Source organism: Rhinatrema bivittatum, chromosome 6 (assembly GCF_901001135.1).
Source record: "Rhinatrema bivittatum chromosome 6, aRhiBiv1.1, whole genome shotgun sequence".
NCBI lineage: Eukaryota > Metazoa > Chordata > Amphibia > Gymnophiona > Rhinatrematidae > Rhinatrema > Rhinatrema bivittatum.
The window spans coordinates 260,165,326-260,191,876 of NC_042620.1; the positions used below are offsets into that span (position 1 = coordinate 260,165,326).

Consider the following 26,551-nt stretch of genomic DNA (forward strand, 5'->3'; position numbering starts at 1 on the left):
AGGAGCAATTTTTTTTCTTCTCAGTTGTGTCTGCTCCAAACTCACCCCCTCTCTCTTCTACGGGGACAGAAGGGGAAGGGGTGAAACAGGAGTAGAGGGGCTGAGAAAGGGGGCAGAGCAATTTGGTTTTCTGTTCTGCAGTGTCCTGCACTGTAGTCTCATCCCTCCCAGCCTGTCTCCTTGCAGGGGAGTGGCTGGACCGCAAACAGACACAACCGCAGCCTGTGATCCCAGGATTCAGCAGAGAGCAGAATGGGGGAGGAGGGAGAAGGCACTCTAGAGCACTGTCAGGGAGCTGTAAATGATTGATAGGGAGGGAAAGGGAAAGGCTGAAAGGGAGTGTAGTGAAGAGAGGTTGAATGCTGGTGGTGTCAGAAGGGGAGCTGTGAGAGGATAAATGTTGGGCAAGGTGAAGAGGGGATTCAAATCAATACTGGGTGAATACAGTATCCTCCCCCATCTCCCTGAGATCAGTAATGAAAACTTGGGCTGTCTCAGATGATGAAAAAGAGCCAAGATATGGGGGTGCATGAGATTAATATAGGAGGAGGGGATGGGGGGGGGGGGGGAGTGCAGTGGATGTGGTGCAAAAGAGCTGGCAGGAGTGGGGTGAAAGAGAGAACCAGAGGAGAAAGAAAGCAAGAGGGGATGATGGGAATGTAGATAGCCAGAGATGGAGTGGAGATGTGACAGAGGTGGTGATAGTGAGGGTGTAAAAGACAGTGAGTGGGAGAGAGAGAGAGAGAGACAGACAGATATATCAAAGGAGTGGGGGCAGATGAGACAGAGCCGGAGGTATGTTGGAGGTGAAAGGGTGAGAGAGCACCAGATTCAGAGTCTGGAAGGAGGAACATTTTAAGAGAGAAAAAGAGGGGTGGTGATGGGAGGGTTGTTGTGTGAGAGCCATGAGAGGTGATGGAGAGCATAAGAACATAAGAACATGCCATACTGGGTCAGACCAAGGGTCCATCAAGCCCAGTATCCTGTTTCCAACAGTGGCCAATCCAGGCCATAAGAACCTGGCTAGTATCCAAAAACTAAGTCTATTCCAAGTTACTGTTGCTAGTAATAACAGTGGCCATTTTCTAAGTCAAATTAATTAATAGCAGGTAATGGACTTCTCCTCCAAGAACTTATCCAATCCTTTTTTAAACCCAGCTACACTAACTGCACTAACCACATCCTCTGGCATCAAATTCCAGAGTTTAATTGTGCGTTGAGTGAAAAAGAACTTTCTCCGATTAGTTTTAAATGTGCCACATGCTAACTTCATGGAATGCCCCCTAGTCTTTCTATTATCTGAAAGAGTAAATAACTGATTCACATTTACCCATTCTAGACCTCTCATGATTTTAAACACCTCTAACATATCCCCCCTCTGCTGTCTCTTCTTCAAGCTGAAAAGTCCTAACCTCTTTAGTCTTTCCTCATAGGGGAACTGTTCCATTCCCTTTATCATTGTGGTCGCCCTTCTGTGTAACTTCTCCATCACAACTATCTTTTTTGAGATGCGGCGACCAGAATTGTACATAAGTATTCAAGGTGCTCGCCATGGAGTGATGCAGAGGCATTATGACATTTTCCGTTTTATTCACCATTCCCTTTCTAATAATTCCTAACATTCTGTTTGCTTTTTTGACTGCCGCAGCACACTGAACCGATGATTTCAATGTGTTATTCACTATGACGCCTAGATCTCTTTCTTGGGTGGTAGCTCCTAATATGGAACCTAACATTGTGTAACTATAGAATGGTTATTTTTCCCAGATGCATCACCTTGCACTTATCCACATTAAATTTCATCTGCCATTTGGATGCCCAATTTTCCAGTCTCAAAAGGTCTTCCCCTGCAATTTATCACAATCTGTTTGTGATTTAACTACTCTGAACAATTTTGTATCATCTACAAATTTGATTACCTTACTTGCCGTATTTCTTTCCAGATCATTTATAAATATATTGAAAAGTATGGGTCCCAATACAGATACCTGAGACACTCCACTGCCCACTCCCTTTCACTGAGAAAATTGTCCATTTAATCCTACTCTCTTTCCTATCTTTTAGCCAGTTTGTAATCCACGAAAGAACATCACCACCTATCCCATGACTTTTTACTTTTCCTAGAAGCCTCTCATGAAGAACTTTGTCAAATGCCTTCTGAAAATCCAATATACTACATCTACCAGTTCACCTTTATCTACATGTTTATTAACTTCTTCAAAAAAGTGAAACAGATTTGTGAGGCAAGATTTGCCTTGGGTAAAGCCATGTTGACTTTGTTCCATTGAACCATGTCTTTCTATATGTTCTGTAATTTTGATATTTAGAACACTTTCCACTATTTTTCCTGGCACTGAAGTCAGGCTAACTGGTCTGTAGTTTTCTGGATTGCCCCTGGAGCCCTTTTTAAATATTGGGATTACAATAGCCACCCTTCAGTCTTCAGGTACAATGGATGATTTTAATGATAGGTTACAAATTTTTACTAATAGGTCTGAAATTTCATTTTTTAGTTTCTTCAGAACCCTGGGGTGTATACCATCCGGTGCAGGTGATTTACTACTCTTCAGTTTGTCAATCAGGCCTACCACATTGTTGGATCCTTCTTCCAATTTTTGAATGAAGATCTTTTGGCTAAAATTGCTCTTTCACCTCCCCTTTTAACCATGCCGGTAATCATTTTGCCTACTTTCAATCTTTCTTAATGTGTGGAATACATCTGGACTGTGCTTCTTAGGATGGTATTTTTTAACAATGACCATACCTCTTGCTTACTTTTTACCTTTGTAGCTGCTCCTTTCAGTTTTTTTCTAACTATTTTTCTCATTTTATCAAAGTTTCCCTTTTGAAAGTTTAGCACGAGAGCCGTGAATTTGCTTACTGTCCCCCTTCCAGTCATTAATTCAAATTTGATCATCTTGGGGTAGATTTTCAAAGGGTTGCGTGCATAATATACGCAGGTAACCCTTTAAAAACCCTCCTGTGTGTGCTGAGCCTATTTTGCATAGGCTCGGCAGCACGCACAAGCCCCGGGACGCGTGTATGTTCCGGGGCTTTGAAAAAGGGGTGGGAAGGGGGTGGGGTCATGGGCGTGGCACCGGTCCGGGGGTGGTCCGGGGCGGGACTGAGGCCTCCGGCACAGCGGCTGTGCCGGGGGATGGTGCAGCCGGCAGCGCGCACATGTTATAAAATCGGGGGTACATTTGTGCATGCTGGGTAGCACACAGAAATGTACCCCGCACATGCCGTTTCGAAAATCTGCTCCATTATGATCACTATTGCCAAGTGGCCCCACCACTGTTACCTCTCTCAACAAATCCTGTGCTCCACTGAGAATTAGATCTAAAATTGCTCCCTTTCTTGTCGGTTCCTGAACCAATTGCTCCATAAAGCTGTAATTTATTCCATCCAGGAACTTTAACTCTCTAGCATGTCCCAATGATACATTTACCCAGTCAATATTGGAAAATTGAATTCTCCCATTATTACCGCACTACCAATTTTTTTAGCTTCCCTAATTTCTCTTAGCATTTCACTAACAGTCTCACCATCTTGACCAGGTGGACGGTAGTATACTCCTATCACTATTGTCTTCCCCAACACACAAGGGATTTCTACCCATAAAGATTCAATTGTGCTTTAGTCTCATGCAGGATGTTTATCCTGTTGGACTCTATGTATGATAGAGTGTCAGAGAGGATATTGGGTGAGGGAGTGGAGAAAGGATTAGAGAGAGGGCATTGGGGTGAAGCATGAAAAAGGATAACTGGAAGTGAGGGAGTCAGAGCAGAGATGATAGGGTGAGGGAAACAAACTGGAGGAGATGGGAGAATGTGAGAGGAAGTGAGAAATTGAAAAGGTTGAGAGAGGGTGAGAAAGTGAATGGGAGATGATAGGGAGTGGTGTGAGGATGGGGGCTATTGGGGAGAAGGGATCCAGATAGCAGGAGATTGATGGGGGAAGCAATGCAGTTAGGGGGAGATGGAGAGAAGAATTGGGGACATAAAGTACTGAGAAAGGAAGATCCAGAGGATGACAGATGAAGGATAGGAGGGACAGAGAAGGAGGGATGATATCCAAGTATGATAGAATAGAGAGTGATGAAGGATAGGAGTGATAGAGAAGGAGGGATGAGATCCAAGTTTGATATGATAGAGAGTGATGAAGGACAGGAGTGATAAAGAAGGAGGGATCAGATCCAAGTGTGATAGGGTAGAGAGTGATGAAAGGCAGGAGTGATAGAGAAGGAGGGTTGAGATCCAAGTGTGATAGGATAGAGAGTGATGAAGGATAGGTGTGATAAAGAAGGAGGGATGAGATCCAAGTGTGATAGGATAGAGAGTGAATTCAATGCTGTTGTAAGGGAGAAGCAGAGAAGAGAGAAATGAAGGAAAATTAAATGAAAGGGAAAGATAGATGTCAAGAAAGGGAAGGAAGTGATGAAGACAAGAGAGAGAAAATGTATTTGTAATTTGGAAAGGAAAGCCTGGAAAAGAAAATAGGAGGAGATGATGAGAAAATCAGGAAAAAGTAACAGAGGCCAATGCAAAAGAAAGCATTTTCAGAAAAATTAATACACTGATACAGTAAAAGGTTTTAGAATCTGCCCAGAATCCCATGATTGTAATATAATTTAAGTGTTAAGTTTCTGTGTAGCAGCTGTAATAAGACCTGCGCTGAAACTTGTGCTATTTTTCTGCGCGCACCTCTTTTAGCACACGGGCAAAAGCAGGCACCTCCATGGGATGTAATAAAGAGACGGCATGCGAATGAGATATGCGGAAAAAAAAAGTGTGGAATACTTAATACACGCGCCAGTACCTGTATAAAAGCCCGGATGCAGAAAATCACGGGAAAACAGGCACTAAAATAGGCGCAATTGAAAAAAAATGTTGCAGATCATTTCTAATGATTTCAGGTTGCTACTATTCAAAAATAAATCGTTTTATCTTCTGCCGGCTCTTTTACTCCATTGCTCGCATTAGTGTGCTTGTGAGCCTGTACAGCCTCTCCCATGCTGGGCACCGGGGGCTCCTCAGCATGGATCAGCCCTGGCAGGAGAGAGCAGGAGCGGGGATGGAAGGACCGGCGATCTCCAGGGGCTACGGACAAAAGCGCCTGGAGCTGCAGCATCGTTGGGGCCGGGACTGAAAGCTGCCAAAGCAGTAGGAACGATCGTGATCAGCAAACCCCGGGCTCCCAGCAAGGAAAAGGCTGCACGGACACACAACCTGGCATCAGAAAACTATTCAGGAAATGAAGGGAGTTTAAAGTAGCTCAACAAAACTAATGAGAGCTAATGGCAGCAACGGAGTAAAAGGGCCTCCAGACAGGCGCTAAGAAACCTGCTTGAAAAATACCACACCAACCAATCTCCCTACTAGCGAGGCTCCCTGCATAGCCAGTGAGCAGGTCACTGCCTCCTTTACCTGCCATTTGCAAGCACTCGCACAAAACCTGCCACGAGTTATTGCGCGGGTATGTGCGTGTTTCTTCCATGCTAAGAAGTCAAATTTAAGACCCGTGCGCGTGTGCACACGTGCGTGCGTTTGCCGGCACGCGCACATGGGTGCGCCGATTTTATAACGTATGCATGTATATGCGCGTGTGATATAAAATTGCCTATCCACGCATACATGCGCTCATGATTTTATATCGATGCGCGCATGTGTGTACGAATGCTATCTCAAGTGTAAGTGGGGGGGGGATTTTAGTAGGTATGCACGGTGACGCAATAGGCCTTTTTCCATGTTTGCTCCCAGTTTGCCCCCGTAAAGGAGAGGACATCCTAAAACCCCCAGCCAACTTGCCTTTTATCCTATTAGCCCCAAGCCTTAAAACCCTGCTGACTAGCCTTGTTTATTTTGTTACCCGACTTACACGCCATCTATAGAAGAAGTAAAATTACGCAGTAGGAGACCCGGCGCGCAGCTGTGCGTGTAACTACTTCTGTGCTAACTTCATGGTGCAGTCTCAGCCCACCCATACCCCGCCTAGACCACGCCCACTCCCCACCCCTTTTGGTGGGAAACATTTCTATGCCCGTACTGGGAGATATGTGCGTACCTACATTGATTTTGAAACCCGCACGGCGAGCGTCAGATCGAGTCCTGCGTGTATCTCCCGGCTTTGGCATGTGCAAGCCTTTGAAAATTGACCAGTAAATGTATCATCACATACACGTGCAAGATCAGCATGGAAAACCACGCGTAATTACCCACGCAGGTTTTGCGCAGCTTATTGCATCGGCCCCTACATGTGCTATGCAAAATGTATTTGTTGTTAAATGGAGAGAGGTGGTAAAGAGTTAAATAATTTTGTGAAAACAAAGAGTGCCTCACCACCTGGAACAGGAATGATGACAGCCCCAATAATAAACTGGCAGCACATCCAGGGTCCTATAAGAAGGGCCAGTACAGTGGATCTTCCACAGCAGTTGGTGCCAATGTCTTAAATTACCCCCATAAGGCCAGCAGGGTCTCAGTAAAATTAGTGACCTGTGTTCTTACAGGACCATTCTCGGGGAGGAGTTGGGGAGGAAGGGGAGGGGGAGGCTAATTGTGATGTTCTCAAGGGTTCCATGGGCCAGTGACCCAAGTCTTTTAAGTGCCTAGCAATGCCCCTGAATCTGTGTGTGCGACTGCTCTGTGACTCCCCCAGATCATATCGGTTCACTTTCTCTGCTAAAAATCCCCATATTTACATTCTGTTACTGCAAAGTGGTAATGGAGTGCAAAGCTCAAGATGTGTTCTGTCCGGTGGTAATATCATGTAGCAGTTATCTGGACAGATATAAGCCAATACAGATAATACATCCCGACCTTTACATGTTGTGACTGTAACCCTCCAAATGTATACAATCTCTGTTAGCTTTATGTAACACCACAGTTAAAATATACACATCAGACAGACATTGGCATACACACACAGACATAAACGCACATGCAATTAAACAGTCTCGCAAACATGCAGATACACAATCACACAACTATGTACAAACTTATGCACAATGACACGGGCACACTTTTACAGACACAATTGCATGCAGGCAGGTACATATTCAGAATGAGCTATGCACAGACATAAATAAAGAGACACATACTCACCTGGTGTGTGCACTGTGATGATAGTGGTGGTGGTGATTAATGTGGTCGTAGTCTCTTCCTCTCCCTCAGGGCTGAAGGTCGCTGCTGCAACACGGGCCCCCACGGATATCTCAGGTCCTGTGGCCCCAGAAGAAGTGGTTCCTAGAGGCCGAAGCCTCAGGCCTTCCTCCTCAAAGCTTGTCTCTAATCGTGGTGTTGCCATGGAGACTGCAGGGGTGACAGGGGGCGTGGTGAGGAAGTCAGAGGTGGGTGCAGTGAAGGTGTTCTTGCTGGGTTCCTCTCTGTCCATGGGTAGCACCACTGCCGTGGTAAGGACACTGGTCATAGCAGTGCCGCCCGCAGCAGCAGCAACAGCAGCCCCGGGTCTTTCGTAGACAGGTACAGCCTGAGTGGGGTTAGTGGTGGTGCCTGAAAAACAAAAGGCATCATGGAGGCTTAAATGAGACAAGAGACATGGCAACAAGGGGCAATTTATTCTGTAACTGCTAGCAAGATGTCCGGCCAGGTTCAGGGAATACTGGAGCATTTAACTGGCAGCAGAATGCCCGATTGGCAGAGATGTAAGGGAAGGCATCTGCTCTCACCTGGGAAGAATCGGTTCTGGTCCGCGTAGTCCTTCTTTAGCAGCACCCCTTGCAGCAGGTCCCCCAGGGGCTCCAGGGTCCCTGGCCCTTCCGGGTCCTCCTCTCTTGGCGCACTCTCTCCAGGGATGGCTGGCACTTCTGTGCTGCTGGTCGAATGCACTCCATAACCGTCCTCATCTTTCAAAGGCAAACCTGCGGACAATGGGACAATGTAGCAATGAAGGAATGATGTTTCATTCTTCAGATTAAGGATAAAATGCCTGCTCCCGTCACCGGCCCTGCTATGCAAAAGGAACGATTAGCAAGATTCAGCTCAGGCTAAAGAGCAATGGATCCTTCCAGGCCATTGTTAACTTCCAGCTTGATATGGGAAACACGATTGCCATGCTTTATTTCATTTTGCTACAGCTTTAGCTATCGTACTGCATGAAACGGCTGGCGTTTACATTATGAAATCATTTAACAGTGGGGCTAGACTTGTTCCCATGGCCTTTAAGGCATGCATCACAAAAGTTTGATCCAGAACTGGATTTCAACTGTCTGCTGCAATCTGCTTATCCAGGCCAGGTTTTTTTTAAATTATTGAAGCTGCAGAGCCTCCACTCAGTTAAATCATAGGAAGGCTGTGCTAAAAACCTTCATCTGGGATGAAGTTTCTTCAATGTCATTTTGAAATATGTGCATAAAAAATCTTTCTGAGAACCTAGAAGGGAGGAAACCTATAGAGTTACCACCACTGATCCTCACGAGCTCCTGCTCTGCTGCTCTTTCTTGGACCTGTAGATTTTAGTCACTTTGTTTTTGTTGTGTTTAGGGTACCTGTAGCAAGTAAGCCTTTTTCTTTTGGGCATGCACTGTAAATAATTTTCATATGCTTTCAAAGACTGACTGAATGCTCTTCGCTCCCTTCCTGACTCCAGCGTATTGTGTTAGAAGTGGGATTTGCATGCAACTTGTAAATCAACAGGACTTAGTGGTCATAATGGAGTAACTCCTAACCCAACTAGTTGCTTTGCAGCCTCAACAGCTGCAAATGCAAAGTCAGTTACCACCCAACCAAAACCGCAGCACCTAATTACATAAACACTTGATCAATAAACCTCATCGGAAATCCCTTGCATTTGAGGATGACAGTTCCCCATGATTGCCCTATCTGTGGCTCCACAGGTCGCTGCTGAATCTAATCTGTGATCGACAGACTGTCACAACTAGGGCATTTGTTTTTAGGAGGGTGGTCCTGGATTGTTGATTCAATTCATTGCACATTATTTCTTCCACTCCCGGTTTTCCAACTCCTAATATTGCCACCATAGGGTTTTAAGTGTTGCAATCCTTGTTGTAGTATCTTCCTACATCTGGGGTGGTCTTGGGTAACAATCTCCCACAAATTGGTGGAGGTGCTGTGTTTCTTCATGCTGGGCTTGAAAATGACATTGAAGCCCTTTCTCTGCCCTTCTCCTGAGTTTACACTTTGACTGAAATATGAAAATAAACTTGCTTTGGGAATCTGGAGTCAGACATCTGGAAGACATGACTGTGCCAGTGAAGTTGATATCAGAAGATCATCACCTCAGTGTTCATGGTGTTTGCTTGTGAAAGGATGCTAATATTGGTGCATCTGTCTTCTGACTGGATCTGGAGGATCTTTCTCAGGAAATGCTGACAGCAATACTCCAACATGCTCTGTATATCAGAGCGGGGTCACAACTACTAGGTACATCATGAGCTTGGTTTCAGATTTGATCTTGCAGTCATTGAGCACCCATTTCCTCAGAAAACTGAATGTACTTGCACATTTGAAGCGATGTTGGATTTCTTCATTGATGTCAGTCTTCTTCTGAGGAAATCTTCATTGTTCACCAGAATCACACCATGAACCTGAATTGCCAGAACTGGGGACAGCTCATTGAAAGATCGTTGATGAAGAACCTCAGTCTTCTGTCAATCCCATCTTCATATATATGCCTATTTATTTAAATGATTTCTTACCCACCTTTCCAAGGGTTAGGGTGGGGTACAATAAAAATATCCATATCCTTCTGTTAAGGGTACTAGCAAATTCTGTTCCATGCAGGCCACCCCCAAGCTTTCTTTTAAGGGTAGTATTTTCCCCCTTAACAGAAGCCAAGGGGTAACCTACACAGAGTGGCAATTAGTATACTATCCTTAACAGAGGGCAAGGAGGTAACCTGCATGGAGCATCAGTTACTACCCTTAACACAAGGCAAAGGGGTAACCTACATGGAGCATCAATTACTACCCTTAACACAAGGCAAAGGGGTAACCTACATGGAGCATCAGTTACTACCCTTAATAGAAGGCATAGGGGTAACCTGTACAATGCGGCAGTTACTACCCTTAACAGAAGGCAAAGGGGTAACCTGCACAGTGTGGCAAGCTTTACCACCTTTAACAGAAAGCATGGAGTACCTGCATGGAATGGCAGTTACTACTTTTTTTTATTTGATTTATATTCCACTTTTCAGGCACTTCAAAGCAGATTACATGCAGGTACTGTAGGCATGCGAGCGGCAGTTACTACCAAAAGCAACTTGCTAGGCAGACTGGATAGACTGTTTGGTCTTTATCTGCCCTCATTACTATGTTACTGTGGATCATAAAGACATCATTTACATTTACATTTAAAGACTATCCTACTTGAAAAAATGACCCAGAAAGGTTTACAAAATCAAAAAAATACAACAAACATCAGCATAAAAATACATAATATAATACATAATACATATCTCAACCCCAATCCCCATTCACTAGAGAAATAATGGGGAGAGCTACAAAATATAATAAATCATCTCAAAATACAATACATTTACAATTGCATTACATTTACGAATCCCCCCCCCCACCCCCGATGATGTCACCATACCAGGCGGTGAAGAGCCGAGGAGCAATGCCACATCAGGAAGTGCAGCCATTCTGGACTGTTGTCATCTCCTGCTCTACCGGACCCCGTTCTGCCTGCTCTGACTCTGCTCCTCCAGCAACCCAAACAGCGATGGCTTGAAGTCCCACCCCCTGATTACATTACCATACTCGGGGGGTGAAGAGCCAAGGAGCAACACCACACCAGGAAGTGCGGCCATTCTGGACTGTCGGGTTCCCAGCTCCCTCAGCCCTACTGTCATCTCTGCTTCTACCAGGCCCCGTTCTGCCTGCTCTGACTCTGCTCCTCTGGCTCCCCAACCAGCGATGGAACAAAGTCGTCCCCTGATGATGTCACGATACTGGGGGGTGAAGAGCCAAGGAGCAACGCCACACCAGGTTCCTGGCTCCTTGAGCCCTGATGTCATCTCTGGCTCTACTGGGCCCCATTCTGCCTGCTCTGACTCTGCTCCTCTGGCTCCCCAACCAGCGATGGCATGATATCATGCCCCCCGATGATGTCACCATACCGGGGGGGTGAAGAGCCGAGGAGCAATGCCAGAGGCACCTCGCACCAGAGGTGCACAGGCTCTGTCATGCGAATGAAGGAGCGTGACAAAGGAGCTCCTTTGTTCACTCCTTCGTTAGCTCTGAGTGCTGCCAAGGACTATGTAAGTTTGGACATTTCTACTGATTCCACCTTTAACATTCCAGTTATTACAGGTCAGGGCAAATATGGGGATCTTGTATTTCATGTTGTGTCTAAACACTCTGCTAGGCCTTGCTTCCTAACTGAAATTTCTCATGTTAATTCTATGCTTTCTAGTTCTCCTCATGAGGTTTCAATTGCTTTAATCAATGCTCAGTAAATGAGAAGTAAATCGCATATACTGCATGATTTTATATCTAATGAAAACATTGATTTCATCTGTTTCACTGAATCTTGGCTTTTAGACTGAGTTTTTCACTTTGAATCAAATATGCCTTCCAGGCTATTTATATATTTCACAACCTAGATGTAAAAGACGTGGTGATGGTTTACTGCTTTTTTACAAGGATTCTTGGCAGGTCAAATCAGAGTCTTTTAAACAAAATGGGTCCCTTGAAATGTTAATTGTTTCTCTTAAAGATTTCTCTATGTTTAATTTATGCTCAAGCAAAACTACTTTCTGCTGATTTGTCATCCTTATTTGAATCCCTACTTCTTTCTAAAGCCGATCTTAATAAGATGGTCATCTTTGAGGACTTCAGCTTACATGTTGACGCCATTCCTCATTCCAATCAATGTGCTTTATTCTTACATATCCTTCAGTCTCTTGGCTGGATGCAAATTGTCCAATGCTACCCATAGGCTTGGTCATATTCTTGACCTCATTTTTTTGAATAGTTCCATCTCTTCTCCCTGTCTGCAATCTTTAGTTCATTTTCTGTCCCATAGTCAGACCATCATTATCTATCAAGAGAGATGACTCTTCTACTACATTTTCAGCTTCTTTACAACTTCACTGTGGTCTAATTGATTTTACTCTTTTCCATTACTCTATTTCACCACTCCTCTCATCCACTGTTTTTGACAACTTCGATGCAGGATTTTCTCAATGGGACTCTATTTTACAAGATGTTCTCAAACAAATTGCTCCTCTTAAGCCTACTGCTCCATCAAAACCCTATAAGGCTCCCTGGCTTTATTTACCCTATATTAAAGACACCCGCTCCTCCTTAAGGAAAGCTGAATGTGCCTGGAAGAAAAATCCCTCATCTGAATTAGTTCAATCTTTTCCTATCCATCTTGCTGAATTCCAGGCTTTAACCAACCATGCTATGAAAGAACATTTTTCAAAGAAAATTTGCGGTCGGATATAATCCAAAAATTCTTTTCAACGTTGCTAAAATATTAACAAATCCTATCTCTTTCACCTCTGCCCTTCCCAATTCCTTTAATGCTGAATCTTTTTCAACTCACCTCAATCTCAAAATTGAGAATCTCCGTCTTTCATTTTCTTCAGTAACCAATTGGTTTCATAGCTCTCCTTTGGCTGTTTCATTCAGTTGGAACAAATTTGAACCTATCTTTTCTACCGAAGTTGACACCCTCATATCTAACATGAATGATACTTTATGTCCTCAAACTCTTTGCTCCATTTCTTTGTTCAAGGGTTCAAGGAATCTTCTATCCCCTACTTTTGCAAATCTCATTAATCTTTCCTTGAATGAAGGCTCTATCCCATCTTCACTTAAAAAAGCAATTTTCTATCCTCTCTTAAAAAAGAGCACACTTGACTCCACTGACCCTAGTAACTATCGTCCAAAATCCTCCCCATCCTTTTTTGCTAAACTTCTTGAATCATCTGTTCTTTCACAACTTACCAAGCATCTTGAGAACCATGACATCCTTGATCCACACCAGTACAGTTTTCGCCGTAACCTCAGTACAGAAATCTTACTCCTATCTCTTACAGATTTCCTATGTAGGGGAATTGATTCTGGTCATAAATATATTTTGGTTTCTTTAGTTATATCTTCTGCATTTGATACTCTTGATCATGATATCTTGTTGTATCGGCTACAAGAATATGGAATTTCAGGAACTGCCCCTTTTTGTAAAATCCTCACTTTATTAACTGACTGCTATAAAATCTATGCAGCTGACATCCAGTTTGTGATCCAAAGTTGCTACATTTGGGATGAGACTTTAGAAATTATGAACATCTGTTTTTCTACCCTTCAGAAATGGCCTCATCATAATAAGCTTTCATTAAACATGACGAAGACTGAATTTCTTGCGATCCACAGCCCATTTTCAGTTTTTGATGAAAAGACCATATCGATTTACAAAATTTCCTTCATGATTCAAAAGAATATCAAGAATCTTGGATTCATTTTAGATGAGACTTTATCATTTCGTGATCAGATTAAGCAAGTTATCTCACATGGCTTCTATAGATTACGTGTTCTTGCTGGTCTAAAAAAAAGTCATTTTTGACTATGATTTGTGTACCGTTCTTCAGGCATCTATTTTCCCCATAATTGACTACTGCAACAGTCTTTATCAAGGCCTTCCATACATCTCTATACATCCCTTACAGTTACTCTGCTGCCCACTTGCTCACTGGATTGAAAAGATCAGAATATATTACACTTGTTCTTATTGAGCTTCACTGGCTATCAATACAAGAAAGAGTTAAATACAAAATTGCTATGCTAATTTTTAAGCTTTTAAATGTGATTTCTCTCACTGGGCTAACTCATTGCTTAAATTTTATCAGCCCACCAGAGCCTTAAGATCACCCCATCATGACCTTCTTGAAGTTCCATCTCCCAAAGTAGCTCGACTACATATTACCAGAGAATGCGCTTTCTTGGTAGCTGGACCGACATTTTGGAATACTCTTTTTTTGGATCTGAGACAATCAGAATCGCTCAAGGATTTTAGGAAATCTATAAAAACATATTTATTTAAACTATGTTATTTTTCGTAGTTTATATTGTGTTTTAGTTTCATTTATTTTTATGCTATGTTATTTTTATCTGTATTTTTTTAGCTGTTAAATTTTAGTTTATTTATATTTGAATTATGTATTATTGTGTTACTTTCTTTTAATAATATTATGTTATTTATTATGTATGTGTTATTGTTCATCGCTCAGGCCGTTATCGTGTTGAGCGATTAAGAAATGCAATAAATGTAAAAGTAAATGTAGAATAACTTTAATTTAGCAAAATCACAATCCCTGCCTTCACTTTCATATTCCTACAACTAAGAAGCAACCTAAAAAACTCTTTTACTGACTCCAACAAAACAGAGTTCCTGGCTCCCCCAGCTGCAACCAAATAAACTCTGAAAAGGGGCAATCCCCCTTGATTTTGTCTCTTTGATGATGACCTACCACCTGTACTTGCTTACTGATTATTGTAGCATCTGAAAATCTGTACAGTTTTAGTTTTATAATCTTTATAGGAATAAAAACATCAAGAGGTAGATATTCAGCCACTATCTGAATGAGAAAGGTATACTGGATAAACTTATCCAGATAATTTAGCTGCTGCTGAATATACCCAGCTATTTAAAAGTAAGTTGGATAAGTTTATCTGGCTAGAGCAGGAATAACTTGTTGAATATCAGCACTTATTCAGCTAGGTTAACCAGATAAGTAGCCAGGCCCCCATCCCACCCACCAGTAAGCCAGATAATTATTTAGCTGGATAAATAGCCGGTTAAGTAGCGACCCCTGAATACGGTTGAATATTCAAACTGTGTCACTAGGGCGCATAAGTCCAAACTAACCTGGCTAAGTGCACTGAATATTGATCTCTGTGGTTTTAAGGGGTGCTGAACAGAAAAGGACCAGGAAGAAGTACAGTAAGTATTCATTTATTTATGTATTTATTTATTTAAAGTCTTTTATATAATGCTTCTACAATGAAAGGTAGATCGAAGCGGTTTACAAAAATATACATTCATGATAAAGACATACACACAAAATAAAATAAAACTGAACAGGTCATAAAAAATTAATAAAAGCAAAACCAAACAGTAGAACAAAAATAGGACATGCCTCTAGGTGGAAACTATTAGGACTCAAATCCTTGTGGACTGTTTAAATGCAATGGTGCATAAGTAGGTTTTTAAACCTTTCTTAAACTCTTTAATATTTGTTAATTGTCTGAGGGAATCAGGGATGGAATTTCAGAGAATGGGACAGTGACCGAGAAGGTGGCCATTTTGACAGAGGGAACCTTGAGGAGGCTTTTGTTCATAGAGCGGAGATGACATGTGGGTTGGTACAGGCATAAAGAAGAACATAACCAAATAGCAGATTTCTTGTACATGAGCTTATGAATAATAGATAGAATTTTATTTTGTATTCAAAATGAAACAGGGAGCCAGTGCAGCGAACGGAAGACAGGAGTAATGTGATCTCAATATTTTGTGTTTGCAAGAATGTGATCAGCAGCATTCTGTACCAGTTGTAAAGGACGTAAAGCAATGTCCGGAAGCCCTAGGTATAATGCATTGCAGTAATCTAACCCTGTAAGAATCAGGGTTTGTAAAACTGTTTGAAAGTTGTTAGGGTATAACAGAGGTTTTAAATGCTTCAACAGATGGATCTTGTAAAATGAGGTTTTTACCACTGAAGAAATATTTTGGGACCTGGATAGTTCTGAATCCAAAGTGACAACAAGGTTGCAAACTTTAGTTATTATAGGGATGGAAAAACTGCCAAAGGTTAAATTAGTTGGTGGGTGACACTGAGAATGAGGAGTAGTGGATAGATATAAGATTTCTGTTTCAGAAGGATTACATAAGAACATAAGAAATTGCCATGCTGGGTCAGACCAAGGGTCCATCAAGCCCAGCATCCTGTTTCGAACAGAGGCCGAACCAGGCCACAAGAACCTGGCAATTACCCAAACACTAAGAAGATCCCATGCTACTGATGCAATTAATAGCAGTGGCTATTCCCTACGTAAACTTGATTAATAGCCGTTAATGGACTTCTCCTCCAAGAACTTATCCAAACTTTTTTTGAACCCAGCTACACTAACTGCACTAACCACATCCTCTGGCAACAAGTTCCAGAGCTTTATTGTGCGTCGAGTGAAAAAGAATTTTCTCCGATTAGTCTTAAATGTGCTACTTGCTAACTTCATGGAATGCCCCCTAGTCCTTCTGTTATTCGAAAGTATAAATAACCGAGTCACATCTACTCGTTCAAGACCTCTCATGATCTTAAAGATTATAATATAGCCAGGTGTTAATGGAATTAATGCAAAGACTAATGACTGATAAAGTTTTGGACCAAGAACCACTGTAAGGTATGGAAAATTGAACATCATCTGCATAGATCTTATGCCTAACCCAGCTAAGAGATGACATAATATAGTTTGAAAATCAGCTGGCATAAAGTACGCACATTAAGATTGTCTGCGTACTTGACGTTTGCTATTTGTGTGGGCAGCAAAATAGTGCATGTACTTTGAAAGTGCTGAGTTTGCTTGCAGTTTTGTTGCCCTGATCTGGGCTGGTGCTTCCATTAAGCAAATAGGTAGTCACCTAGAGCGCCAAGATTTTGGGAACGGCAAACTTCCACCAGTGTGAGGTCTAGATGGGACTGTATCAGAGCCAATACTGCAGGCGTGGGGATGTGGTCCTGAAACCACTGCTGTGAGTAGGAGAGAGCGCTGTCCTGGAGCTGCCACCAATAGATAGATGGAGGGTGGGGTGGAATAACTCAAGATTTGCCTAGACTCGCACCAGCACTGAACCCGACCTAACCATGCCCAAAGTAACACCCATTGATAGAGTATATGACAGAGAGCCTCAGACTGCCTTAACGGACTGGCTCCAGCTATCTGGCCCGGTCCACCTTAAGACAGACAGGAAAGGGATCCTCGGGTGGGGGCATTTCCCTGAGGTAAGGGATACAAAGGTGAGGCCCTGAGAGAGTTAGATAGGCCCCAGGGAGAAGAAGGAAGCTGTAATGAAGTGCTGTGCTCTTTTGGAAAAGCTGTTCTTGCATTGTCAGTCTGCTGAGGTAAGCAGCCATTTTGATTCTGTCTTGCTGAACTTTTTGTAATTAAACTGTTGAAAAGCAGAACAGACTCCAGCCGGATCTGTTCTCCGACCTTCTCCTGTCTTAGACCACTCCAAGGGCATCACACAAGCCTTTTTAATGACTAAATGTAAGTGTATTGTGAATCCCACATATGCATTTAAGCTGCTCTGAGGAGGGTGATTTTCAGGCGGGTCAATTGACCTGGGTAAATCAGTATTTACCTACTTCAATGGTTTTGAAAATTGCCCTCTTTATTACAGTCAGTGAAGATTTCTTATAGAAGCCTCACTTAAGAAAATGTTCAAGAACTTTACTGGTCACCTGATTGGCAAAAACAGAATAAGAGGGAAAAGCTTACAGATACCTGAACATAAGGCTTGCCATATGGTTCAGACCAAGGGTCCATCAAGCCCGGTATCCTGTTTCCAACAGTGGCCAATCCAAGTCACAAGCACCCAAACGTTAAATAGATCTCATGCTACTAATGCCGGCAACAAGCAGTGGCTATTCCCTATTGATTAAAGGCAGTTTATGGACTTCTCCTCCAGGAACTTATCCAAACCTGGTGCCATAGTCAGAAAGACAGATTTGTAACCATTAGTATAGGGTTGTAGGAGTCCATTAGGTCAAACCTCACTCTCTCAAATGGAGTTTGAACTATACATAGTGGTATCAGAGGTGTGAACTTTTGGCTGCTGAGTTGGCACTCACAGCAGAAGGCACAAAGCTTTACAATATCAGCATGCACACCCGGCCTACAGGACTATGAGAGAATTCTTTCCCAAGTTTTATCTTGCTGCAAGTGCCTCACCTAGGAAAGGAAGTGTGCCAATTATCATCTCATCTGGGGCTTTTCCCGTTGAAAATAAGCTACAGAGTTTACATAGTAGAAGTGACTATGTTGGGGTGGCCTACTCCAGTCCTCAAGAACCACAAACAGGCCAGATTTTCAGGATATCCACAATGAATATGCATGAGATAGATTTGCGTGCACTGCCTCCATGGCATGCAAATCTATCTCATGTATATTCATTGTGGATATCCTGAAAACCTGGCCTGTTTGTGGCTCTCAAGGACCAGAATTGGCCATTCTTGACCTATGTACTTTAGAACCATATGCACTACTCAGAACTACTCTCTGTTTGACTGTCATTGCATCTGTTTTCTACCTCAGCACAACGCACTTTATCTGCAGCCTGATCTGCTGAAACAGGAGGAGCCCACGCTTGCCCTACTGATGTCATCCATCGGCATCAGTGGGGCCTACAAAAAGGGGTGGCACTTTAGGCAGATCACTGCCTGGTGGGTCTTCACCTAAGGGCCCACCCCATTGTGGGCCCTTTTGTAGGACACTGGACACTAGACTTGGGCATTTATATCTGTAAGTGTGGTTTTAAATTGATCTTCGAGCATTGAGTTATAGCTCTTATTTTGCAGTTTTAATTTAGATGAAGCTTGGAACAATAGTGGTGAATTTCCTTACTCTCCTTAGACAAGTAATCTTTACGGCGAGTGCCATTCTGTTTTCAGGGCAGATATGGGGTCTTGCCTCCAGAAGGGGTAGAGTTAACGTTGATAAGGTATTGCTGCCTTTAAGGAAGCAACATGTTAATTGGTATAGTAAACCCCAAAAATGTTTTGAATGGGAATTGCAGATTAGTTATCTGAAGTCTAGATCTGTAAAGCATAAAAAGAATTATTTGTCTAATATTATTAATCAATACAAATTAGGTCTTTTGTTGATTACAGAATCATGGCAGCATGACTTTGAGGGGCTTTTGTTAAATTAGATTTGTCCAAAGGCGTATGCTTGATTACAACAAGCTTATCCTGTAAAATGTGGAAGGAGGATATTCATTATTTATAAAAATAAACTTTCAGTATATAGGATTGATTTTTAAGCTTTTCCTCCTATAAAACTGTTGCATATGTCGCTGCTCGACGCCCTCACTCCGCCCTCTTTACCTCTGTGGCGACCCTGATGGACGGTTAGCAGCCGCAGCGTCTTCTTCCCTTCTCCCTCCAGCATCCCTGCACCAGCACGATGCTGTGGATCTGTCATGTTCCTGATGATGTAGGGCGTGTGCATGCACGCGCTCCAATTGATGTACCAGCAAGGGCGCGAACCTCAGGGGCATCCCCCTGAGATGACGTCATCCGTTTCCAATATAAAAGGTCGCAGTATTCGCTAATGAATCGAGTTAGCAAGGGGATTGCTTTGGTTTTATTCCCAAGCTAATCTGTCTCCTCGGACTTACCAGGGGTACCCGCTCCTCGGGGGCCTCACTCTCTTTTCTTTATTTCAGATTGCAGATAGGAACCGGTACTCGCTCCTCGAGGGCCCATGTTCCTGAACACTCTGAAGATTCTCTACTGTCTGGAAGCTATCGCAGATACAGACATTTGTGAGTTACCATTGCTCTCTCAGAGCTTTATTTATTTTTTATTTATTTAGCATTTTTCTATACCGACTTTCCAATAACAGAATTATTGATCAATTCGGTTTACATTCTCAACAATAACAATGACAAGTAAATGTCTTACAATGAACATTGTAAGACATTTACCCCACCCTCCCGAACCCCCCCCCCTTTCCCTGGAACCAGGTACTCGCTCCTCGAGGGCCTAACCCTTTCCAGGTACTGAGCTTCCTAAAGACCTTATGTGAGTTTTGTCATCCAGTTCTGGTTATGAACACAGCATACCCTGTCTACTCACTATTGTTTCTCTACAGCTCAACCCTGGGATCGCTGTTCCAGTATCTGATAGGGATGTGAATCGTTTTTTGACGATTTAAAATATCGTCCGATATATTTTAAATCGTCAAAAATCGTTAGGGCCACGATACAATACCAATTCCCCCGATTTATCGTTAAAAAATCGTAAATCGGGGGAAGGGGGAGGGCAGGAAAACCGGCACACTAAAACCCCCTAAAACCCACCCCCGACCCTTTAAATTAAATCCCCCACCCTCCCGAACCCCCCCCCAAATGCTTTAAATTACCTGGGGATCCAGCGGTGGTCCAGAACAGTGGCGGTCCGGAACGGCCCCCTCAATTGAATCCTGTTGTCTTCAGCCGGCGCCATTTTGCAAAATGGCCGCCGCAAAATGGCAGCGGCCATAGACAAAAACAATTCGATGCAGGAGGTCGTTCCGGACCCCCGCTGGACTTTTGGCAAGTCTTGTGGGGGTCAGGAGGCCCCCCCAAGCTGGCCAAAAGTTTCTGGGAGTCCAGCGGGGTTCAGGAAGCGATTTCTTGCCGCGAATCGTTTTCCGTACGGAAAATGGCGCCGGCAGGAGATCGACTGCAGGAGGTCGTTCAGCGGGGGTTCTGGACCGCCGCTGAATGACCTGCAGTCGATCTCCTGCCGGCGCCATTTTCCGTACGGAAAACGATTCGCGGCAAGAAATCGCTTCCTGAACCCCGCTGGACTCCCAGAAACTTTTGGCCAGCTTGGGGGGGCCTCCTGACCCCCACAAGACTTGCCAAAAGTCCAGCGGGGGTCCGGAACGACCTCCTGCGTCGAATTGTTTTTGTCTATGGCCGCCGCCATTTTGCGGCGGCCATTTTGCAAAATGGCGCCGGCTGAAGACAACAGGATTCAATTGAGGGGGCCGTTCCGGACCGCCGCCGTTCTGGACCACCGCTGGATCCCCAGGTAATTTAAAGCATTTGGGGGGGTTCGGGAGGGTGGGGGATTTAATTTAAAGGGTCGGGGGTGGATTTTAGGGGGTTTTAGTGTGTCGGCTCACGATTTTAACGATTTTCACGATAGTTTACACACCCAAACGGCAACAATACGATTCCCTCCCCCTCCCAGCCGAAATCGATCGTTAAGATGATCGAGGACACGATTCACATCTCTAGTATCTGAGGGACTTCAGCCCTGCCGGGCATATCAGCTCACTACTGCCACCTCTGGTGGTTCTACTAACCTGTCTAATAAAAGAATTATCTGTGTCTGTCTCTGTACCCAAGCCTAGCTGGTGTCCCTCTCAGGATATCCTCCTGGGGGCGCAGTCATCTGCCATCGGCCCAAGGATCCACCTATCTACATTCCTCTACAGCTGAGTGCCCTCTCCAAGCACTCCGCTGGTAACAGATTGCTACTCCTTCTCCATCAGGAGTCTTCAGCAACAGATTCATAACAGATTGCTACTCCACAGTCTAAACCCTAACAGATTGTTTACTATTCCCTCTACAGGAGCTGAGCATATCATATTGCTAACTCCTCCTTCCACAGGAGCAGATTCATTACAGATTGCTAACTCCTCCCTTCTTGAGGAGTAGATCATAACAGTTTGCTAACTCCTCCCTTCCTCAGGAGCCAATTCATAACAAAAACCTATTCTTATAGAGTTGCTGATTGGACTATGTGTGTAATATATCAGCCACCAGGAAACACAAATGGAGAGATAGATCAGCTTGCAGATCTTTTAGTCTCCTTGCATTTTAGATTTACAAAGTTATTAATATTTGGGGATTTTAATAATCATACTGATGATGTCAGTTCTATTTATGACAAGGAATTTTTATTTGTAATGACTGCAATTTTTTACAACTGATATATATGCCAACGTATAAGGCAGAGAATATGTTAGATTTGTTGCTCTGTCATAAGGAATGGGTACAGTATGTTTCTAAACTTTGTGTTCTTGAGGTGATATGGTCAAATCATGCCCTTATTTTATTCAATCTGGAAAGTGTTTTTGAATGTAATCTTATAACTATTGGGGGGAAAAAGAAAATTAGACCATATGTTGAGGTTGAGTAGTTTGCTCATCATTGGGATATGGAAGTAAATAATGGGGATTGGGAGGGGCTGTGTGTGAAGACAACTAGTAAATGGCATGCTAGCTTATCTGAAGCCTATGATAAGGTAACACCTATAAGAGAGGTTTCTGTTAGGTGTTCATGTAGACAGGTACCTTGGTTTTCCCATGAATTGATAGTGCAGCAGTAGTTGCACAGGCAATCAGGGCAAAAATGGAGAGAACATCATGATGAAAGTTCGAAAGAGCTCTATGTTACATGATTAAGGGAATACAGAACTAAGTGCCTTAGAGCCAAGCATGACTATACTGGTAATAAATTAGAAGGCTCCGTTAATCGTCCATTGAAGCTTTTTTCTATTGTCAGGAGCTTATTGTCCAAACCAAAAGTATCTGATCCAAATCAGCCAAACTGTGATAAATTTGAAGATTTTTTTGAGAATAAAATAATATTCAGACACAGCTTGCTCCTGCTCTTAATAAAGTTTCAATTGAATCTTCAGTTCTGCTGGCTGAGAAATGGCCTACTTTCTGCAAGAAATGGATTCAGTTATTGGACAACTGAAATGTTCTTATTCCTAGTTTGAGCCTTTTCCTTTTTTTGTAGTAAAGAATTTGAAAACTGTTTGTTTTGGAATTATTCAGGCAGTCGTTAATAAATAATTAGTGGAAGAAGCTATGCTCAATTAGATTGGACCTCTGTTAGGCCAGATTAGAAAGATCTTTGGTGGAATTGTCCAATTAGTGGCTGGTTCCATCTCCTTTTTCTAGATAAAGTATTGGAGAAATGTGTTCTGTAACAGCTAGATGAATTCTGGGAGGAGAAATTGATGGTAGATGACTATCAGTTTGGGTATAGAAAGGCCCATGGTACCGAATTATTGTTATTGCTGTTGCTTGACTCCTTGTATTATAATTTAGAACATGGTATTTAGTGCAGCTGGACATTTCAATTGCATTTGATACCATCAAATGTGATTTGTTGATTTTTCAGTTGCGTAGTACTAGCATATATGGAGTGGTCTTGGATGTTTTGTTTAATTTTTATAGGACAAAAGACAGAATGTACACCTGGGAAATGCTTCCTCAACATGCAGAAGTTTGAAGTCAGGCATGCCGCAGGGGTCCATGCTGCCTTCTGTTCTATTTCATATTTATTTGCATCCATTGACGGCTTTGCTCAAGTCACTGGGGGCTTTGTATTTCATCTATGCTGATGATATCAGCTGTTTATCCCCTATGAAAAGGATGGTTCTCTTCCGGTGTTAAAGTTTCAAGAGTGTTTGAAAAATATCCAAGGTTAGCTAATGAATAATAGTTTGTCCTTAAATATTTATTTATTTATTGCCTACAGTTACCTAAGTGATTTACAAAAATAACATACATAAAAGTAGTAAGCAATCAACAAACAGAATAGACAAATGTAAGTGTAATGGATACTTTGTTCCCTTACCACTTTATTTTCCTTTGTTTAACTCTAGGGAGAACTTAGGCACCTTTTAAAGCAACTCTAAAGTTTTTCCCTCACCCAGAATCATGAGATTGGTCAAGCTCAGCAGTAGTTGTAGTTTTGGTGTTTGGAAGTGATGATTTTTGAACCCACATAGGCCGCACAGCCTGCAAAAACTGGGTGAAAAAGTATATGTTCTTGCTAGTGTCCTCATGGACCTAGAGGGATCCTTTCTTTGAGAGAGGAGAAGAGAAGAGAGAGATTTTTTACCTTTTCAAGACAGATGTTTTTCCTTGATCTGCTCCCAGCTCAGAAGGGAAGTCACCCTGACCTGAGAGGAATAGGAGAGTGCTACTTTGCCTTGTGACCAGTATAAGTGGGGACTGTAGTAGCCCAGTTGTTTTTGGAAGAGTTTGGGTTTTATCTATTTTTTTGTCGGGAGGAATCTCTTTACCACCAAATTCCTACCCACCTATCGGACTGCTTCCTACTTTTCCTGTCCTCAGAAGTTGGAGAGCGAGGACACCTGGAGTTTTCCTTTCAATTGCGTCAAGCTAATTTTTGCACTTCTTGTGATTTTGGATTTTGAGCAAGTTTTCCTAAGTTACGGTAAAGTTTTATTTGAACACCACTTCAAGTCTCCGGCCTGCTATTTTCAAGAATAAGGATGTGTCAGCTGAGACAACGTGGCATCTGGAAGTAGCAAGAGACTGAGTAAGGGTTCCCACCTCCAGGAGCCTAGGGCTCAGGACGCTTGTCCTCCTCCTCAGCAGTGGAACCCTGGCACCTCAGTGACTAGCCTGTCGAATGGAGGGAAGAATCAGAGGTGTGGGAAGACAGTTTAGCCCTGGGACTGTGAGTAGCCCCTGTATTTTGGTCAACTGCCGAAGAGGGGGGTTACATAAAGAAGATTAGATTGTTATGGAGAAAAACCCATTAAAAGATGGGCAAACATTTCTTTTTGAAGGGATATCGTTACCAATATTAGCAGTCAGGAATTTGGGTATTGCTTTAGATTCAGAACTGACATAAAACAATTGGTGAGAGTGGCTTTTTGTAAGTTAAAATTGCTGAAGCCATTTAAATGTTTACCTCTGAGTGCTATGTTTGGAAGTGTTTTCCAGACCGTGCTCCTTGGACATATGGATTATTGTAGTAGTCTATATGTGGATCTGTCAAATAAGTTGCTTCATGTGCTGCAATTCGTAAAGCATGCAGCTGCAAGAATGTTGAGTGGCATTAGCAAATGAGACCATATGTTGCCTGCGTTGTGTGATCTGCATAGGTTCCCGGTAAAATGGAGAGCTCAATTTAAAATTGTGATTGCTATTACAAATTGCTGCACTCTGAGATATTGTAGTTAAGAAGTTACAATGGTACACAACCACCACTACATACATTAAGGTAGTCAAGGACAAATATGTTATCAGTCCCGGCAAACCATAAATACAGGTTGATGCAAACTCGAGTAAGAGCGCTCTCATATGTTGGCCCCAATCTATGGAACCAGCTGCCTTCAGAACGTAAGCGATGAGAGAGAGTTGAAGATTTTTAGAAAGAGTGAAAGCCTTCTATTTTAACAAAGCTTTTTCATCCCTGTTGTAATTTGTTCAACATTTTAGATGGTATTATGTATTTTATTGTTGTATGTGTTTTTAGATTTGTGATTGTGAATTTATGTTATTTATGTATGCGTTATCAGGTCAATTTTAAAAGCCCTACACATGCCAAAGCCAGGAGATACATGCCTTGGGCCAGTGCGCATTTTAAAAAGCAGATTTTAAAAAGCAGACGAATATGCGCATATCTCCCGGTACGAGCACAAATCAAAAACTTTAAAAAAGGGATGAGGCATGAGCGTGGTCTCCACGGAGCATGTGCGGGACATGGACGTTCCGGGAAGTTACTTTGAAGTGTGCACGTATGTATTTACACGCACAAGCATGCACCGGGGTCCCCTACCACATAACTTTACTTCTGCTATGGACGGCATGTAAGTATTAAAATAAAAAAATATAGGCACTTCAGCGGGGTTTCAAAGGTCGGTGTTTTAAAGGTGAAAGGGATCTTAAATAACAGGGGGGGGGGGGGTGTTAGGAAATCTGATCCATTAACTAAGCGAACTAGGAATGACCTGGGGAAAAGGGCTTTTTCATCAATGCGGGTATCTAATAAAATCTCCCCCACTTGGGCAATAGAGCCTGCATTTGGGCGCACATGCACACATCCATATGAAATTGTGCGTACAGATGATTTTATATCATGCACGCATATACGTGCGTATATTATAAAATGGCCGCGTCTCTGGGCGCGAGCCAGCATACACACGTTCATGCACGCTCACACAGCTGTTTGAAAGTTAGTTGGAATCTGCACTGAACAAATATTTTGTAGGTTGCAGAATAGACATTTGTGGAGGTCAATAAATAAAAAACAGAGGGGACTACCTTACACCGTGGAAAGACTTTTATTAGAATTGCCCGACTCAAAATACAAGCTGAGTTTCGCCAAAAGGCTGCATCAGGGGCTAAAACAATCAAGAACAATAGATATTACCACAAACAAGCTCTATATTAAAAATTATAAACAATCTGCTAGAAAATGGATGATTGCTCATCTCTATGTAACTCTGCCATAATAGTCTACACTCATAATATTCATATATAACATACATATTTAAATCATAAATGTGCAACGTGACCCATTCACTCTATTTTAAACCTACTACTATTTAAAACAAACATCATTTTAATAAAAAAATTGTTTTAAAAAATAATTTAAAAAAAAAAAAAATGAAAACACTGAAATCATTACCTTTATGCTGTAACCGTATACTCACAGCTACATATATCAGTATATCAATCTGACCATTAGTTGTTGCAGTAAAGCTGTTAATAAAAATGATCATTAAAAAACCTAAAATGAGAGAAAGTCTCGTATACACAAATATATCAATAAATAATATTAAGAAACCATATGCATATCAAATCACACGTACAGACTATAAATAATATTCATAATACACACATCTAAAGCTGAAAATTATAAAAACAGCAATCAAACTATTGCAGTAAGTACAATATCAGTGCACTCATAACTTCTTCCATTTAAATGACAACAATGCAGATATAATTAAAACTACCTGATAAATAAACAAAATTGTATTGACAAATCGCACTAAACACATTTTAGCGCTAAAA

At 42.4% G+C, this 26,551-nt stretch overlaps 1 protein-coding gene across 1 annotated transcript in view; it reads right to left on the reverse strand.

The window, feature by feature from the left end:
* Window positions 1-26,551, reverse strand: part of SEZ6L2 (seizure related 6 homolog like 2) — a 246,662-nt gene that overhangs the window by 190,549 nt on the left and 29,562 nt on the right. Inside the window, exons 2-3 of the mRNA XM_029606956.1 lie at window positions 7,691-7,882; window positions 7,107-7,514 (exon numbers count right to left, since the gene is read on the reverse strand). Coding sequence (XP_029462816.1) covers window positions 7,107-7,514; window positions 7,691-7,882 — 600 coding nt within the window. The remainder of the gene's footprint in view (window positions 1-7,106; window positions 7,515-7,690; window positions 7,883-26,551) is intronic.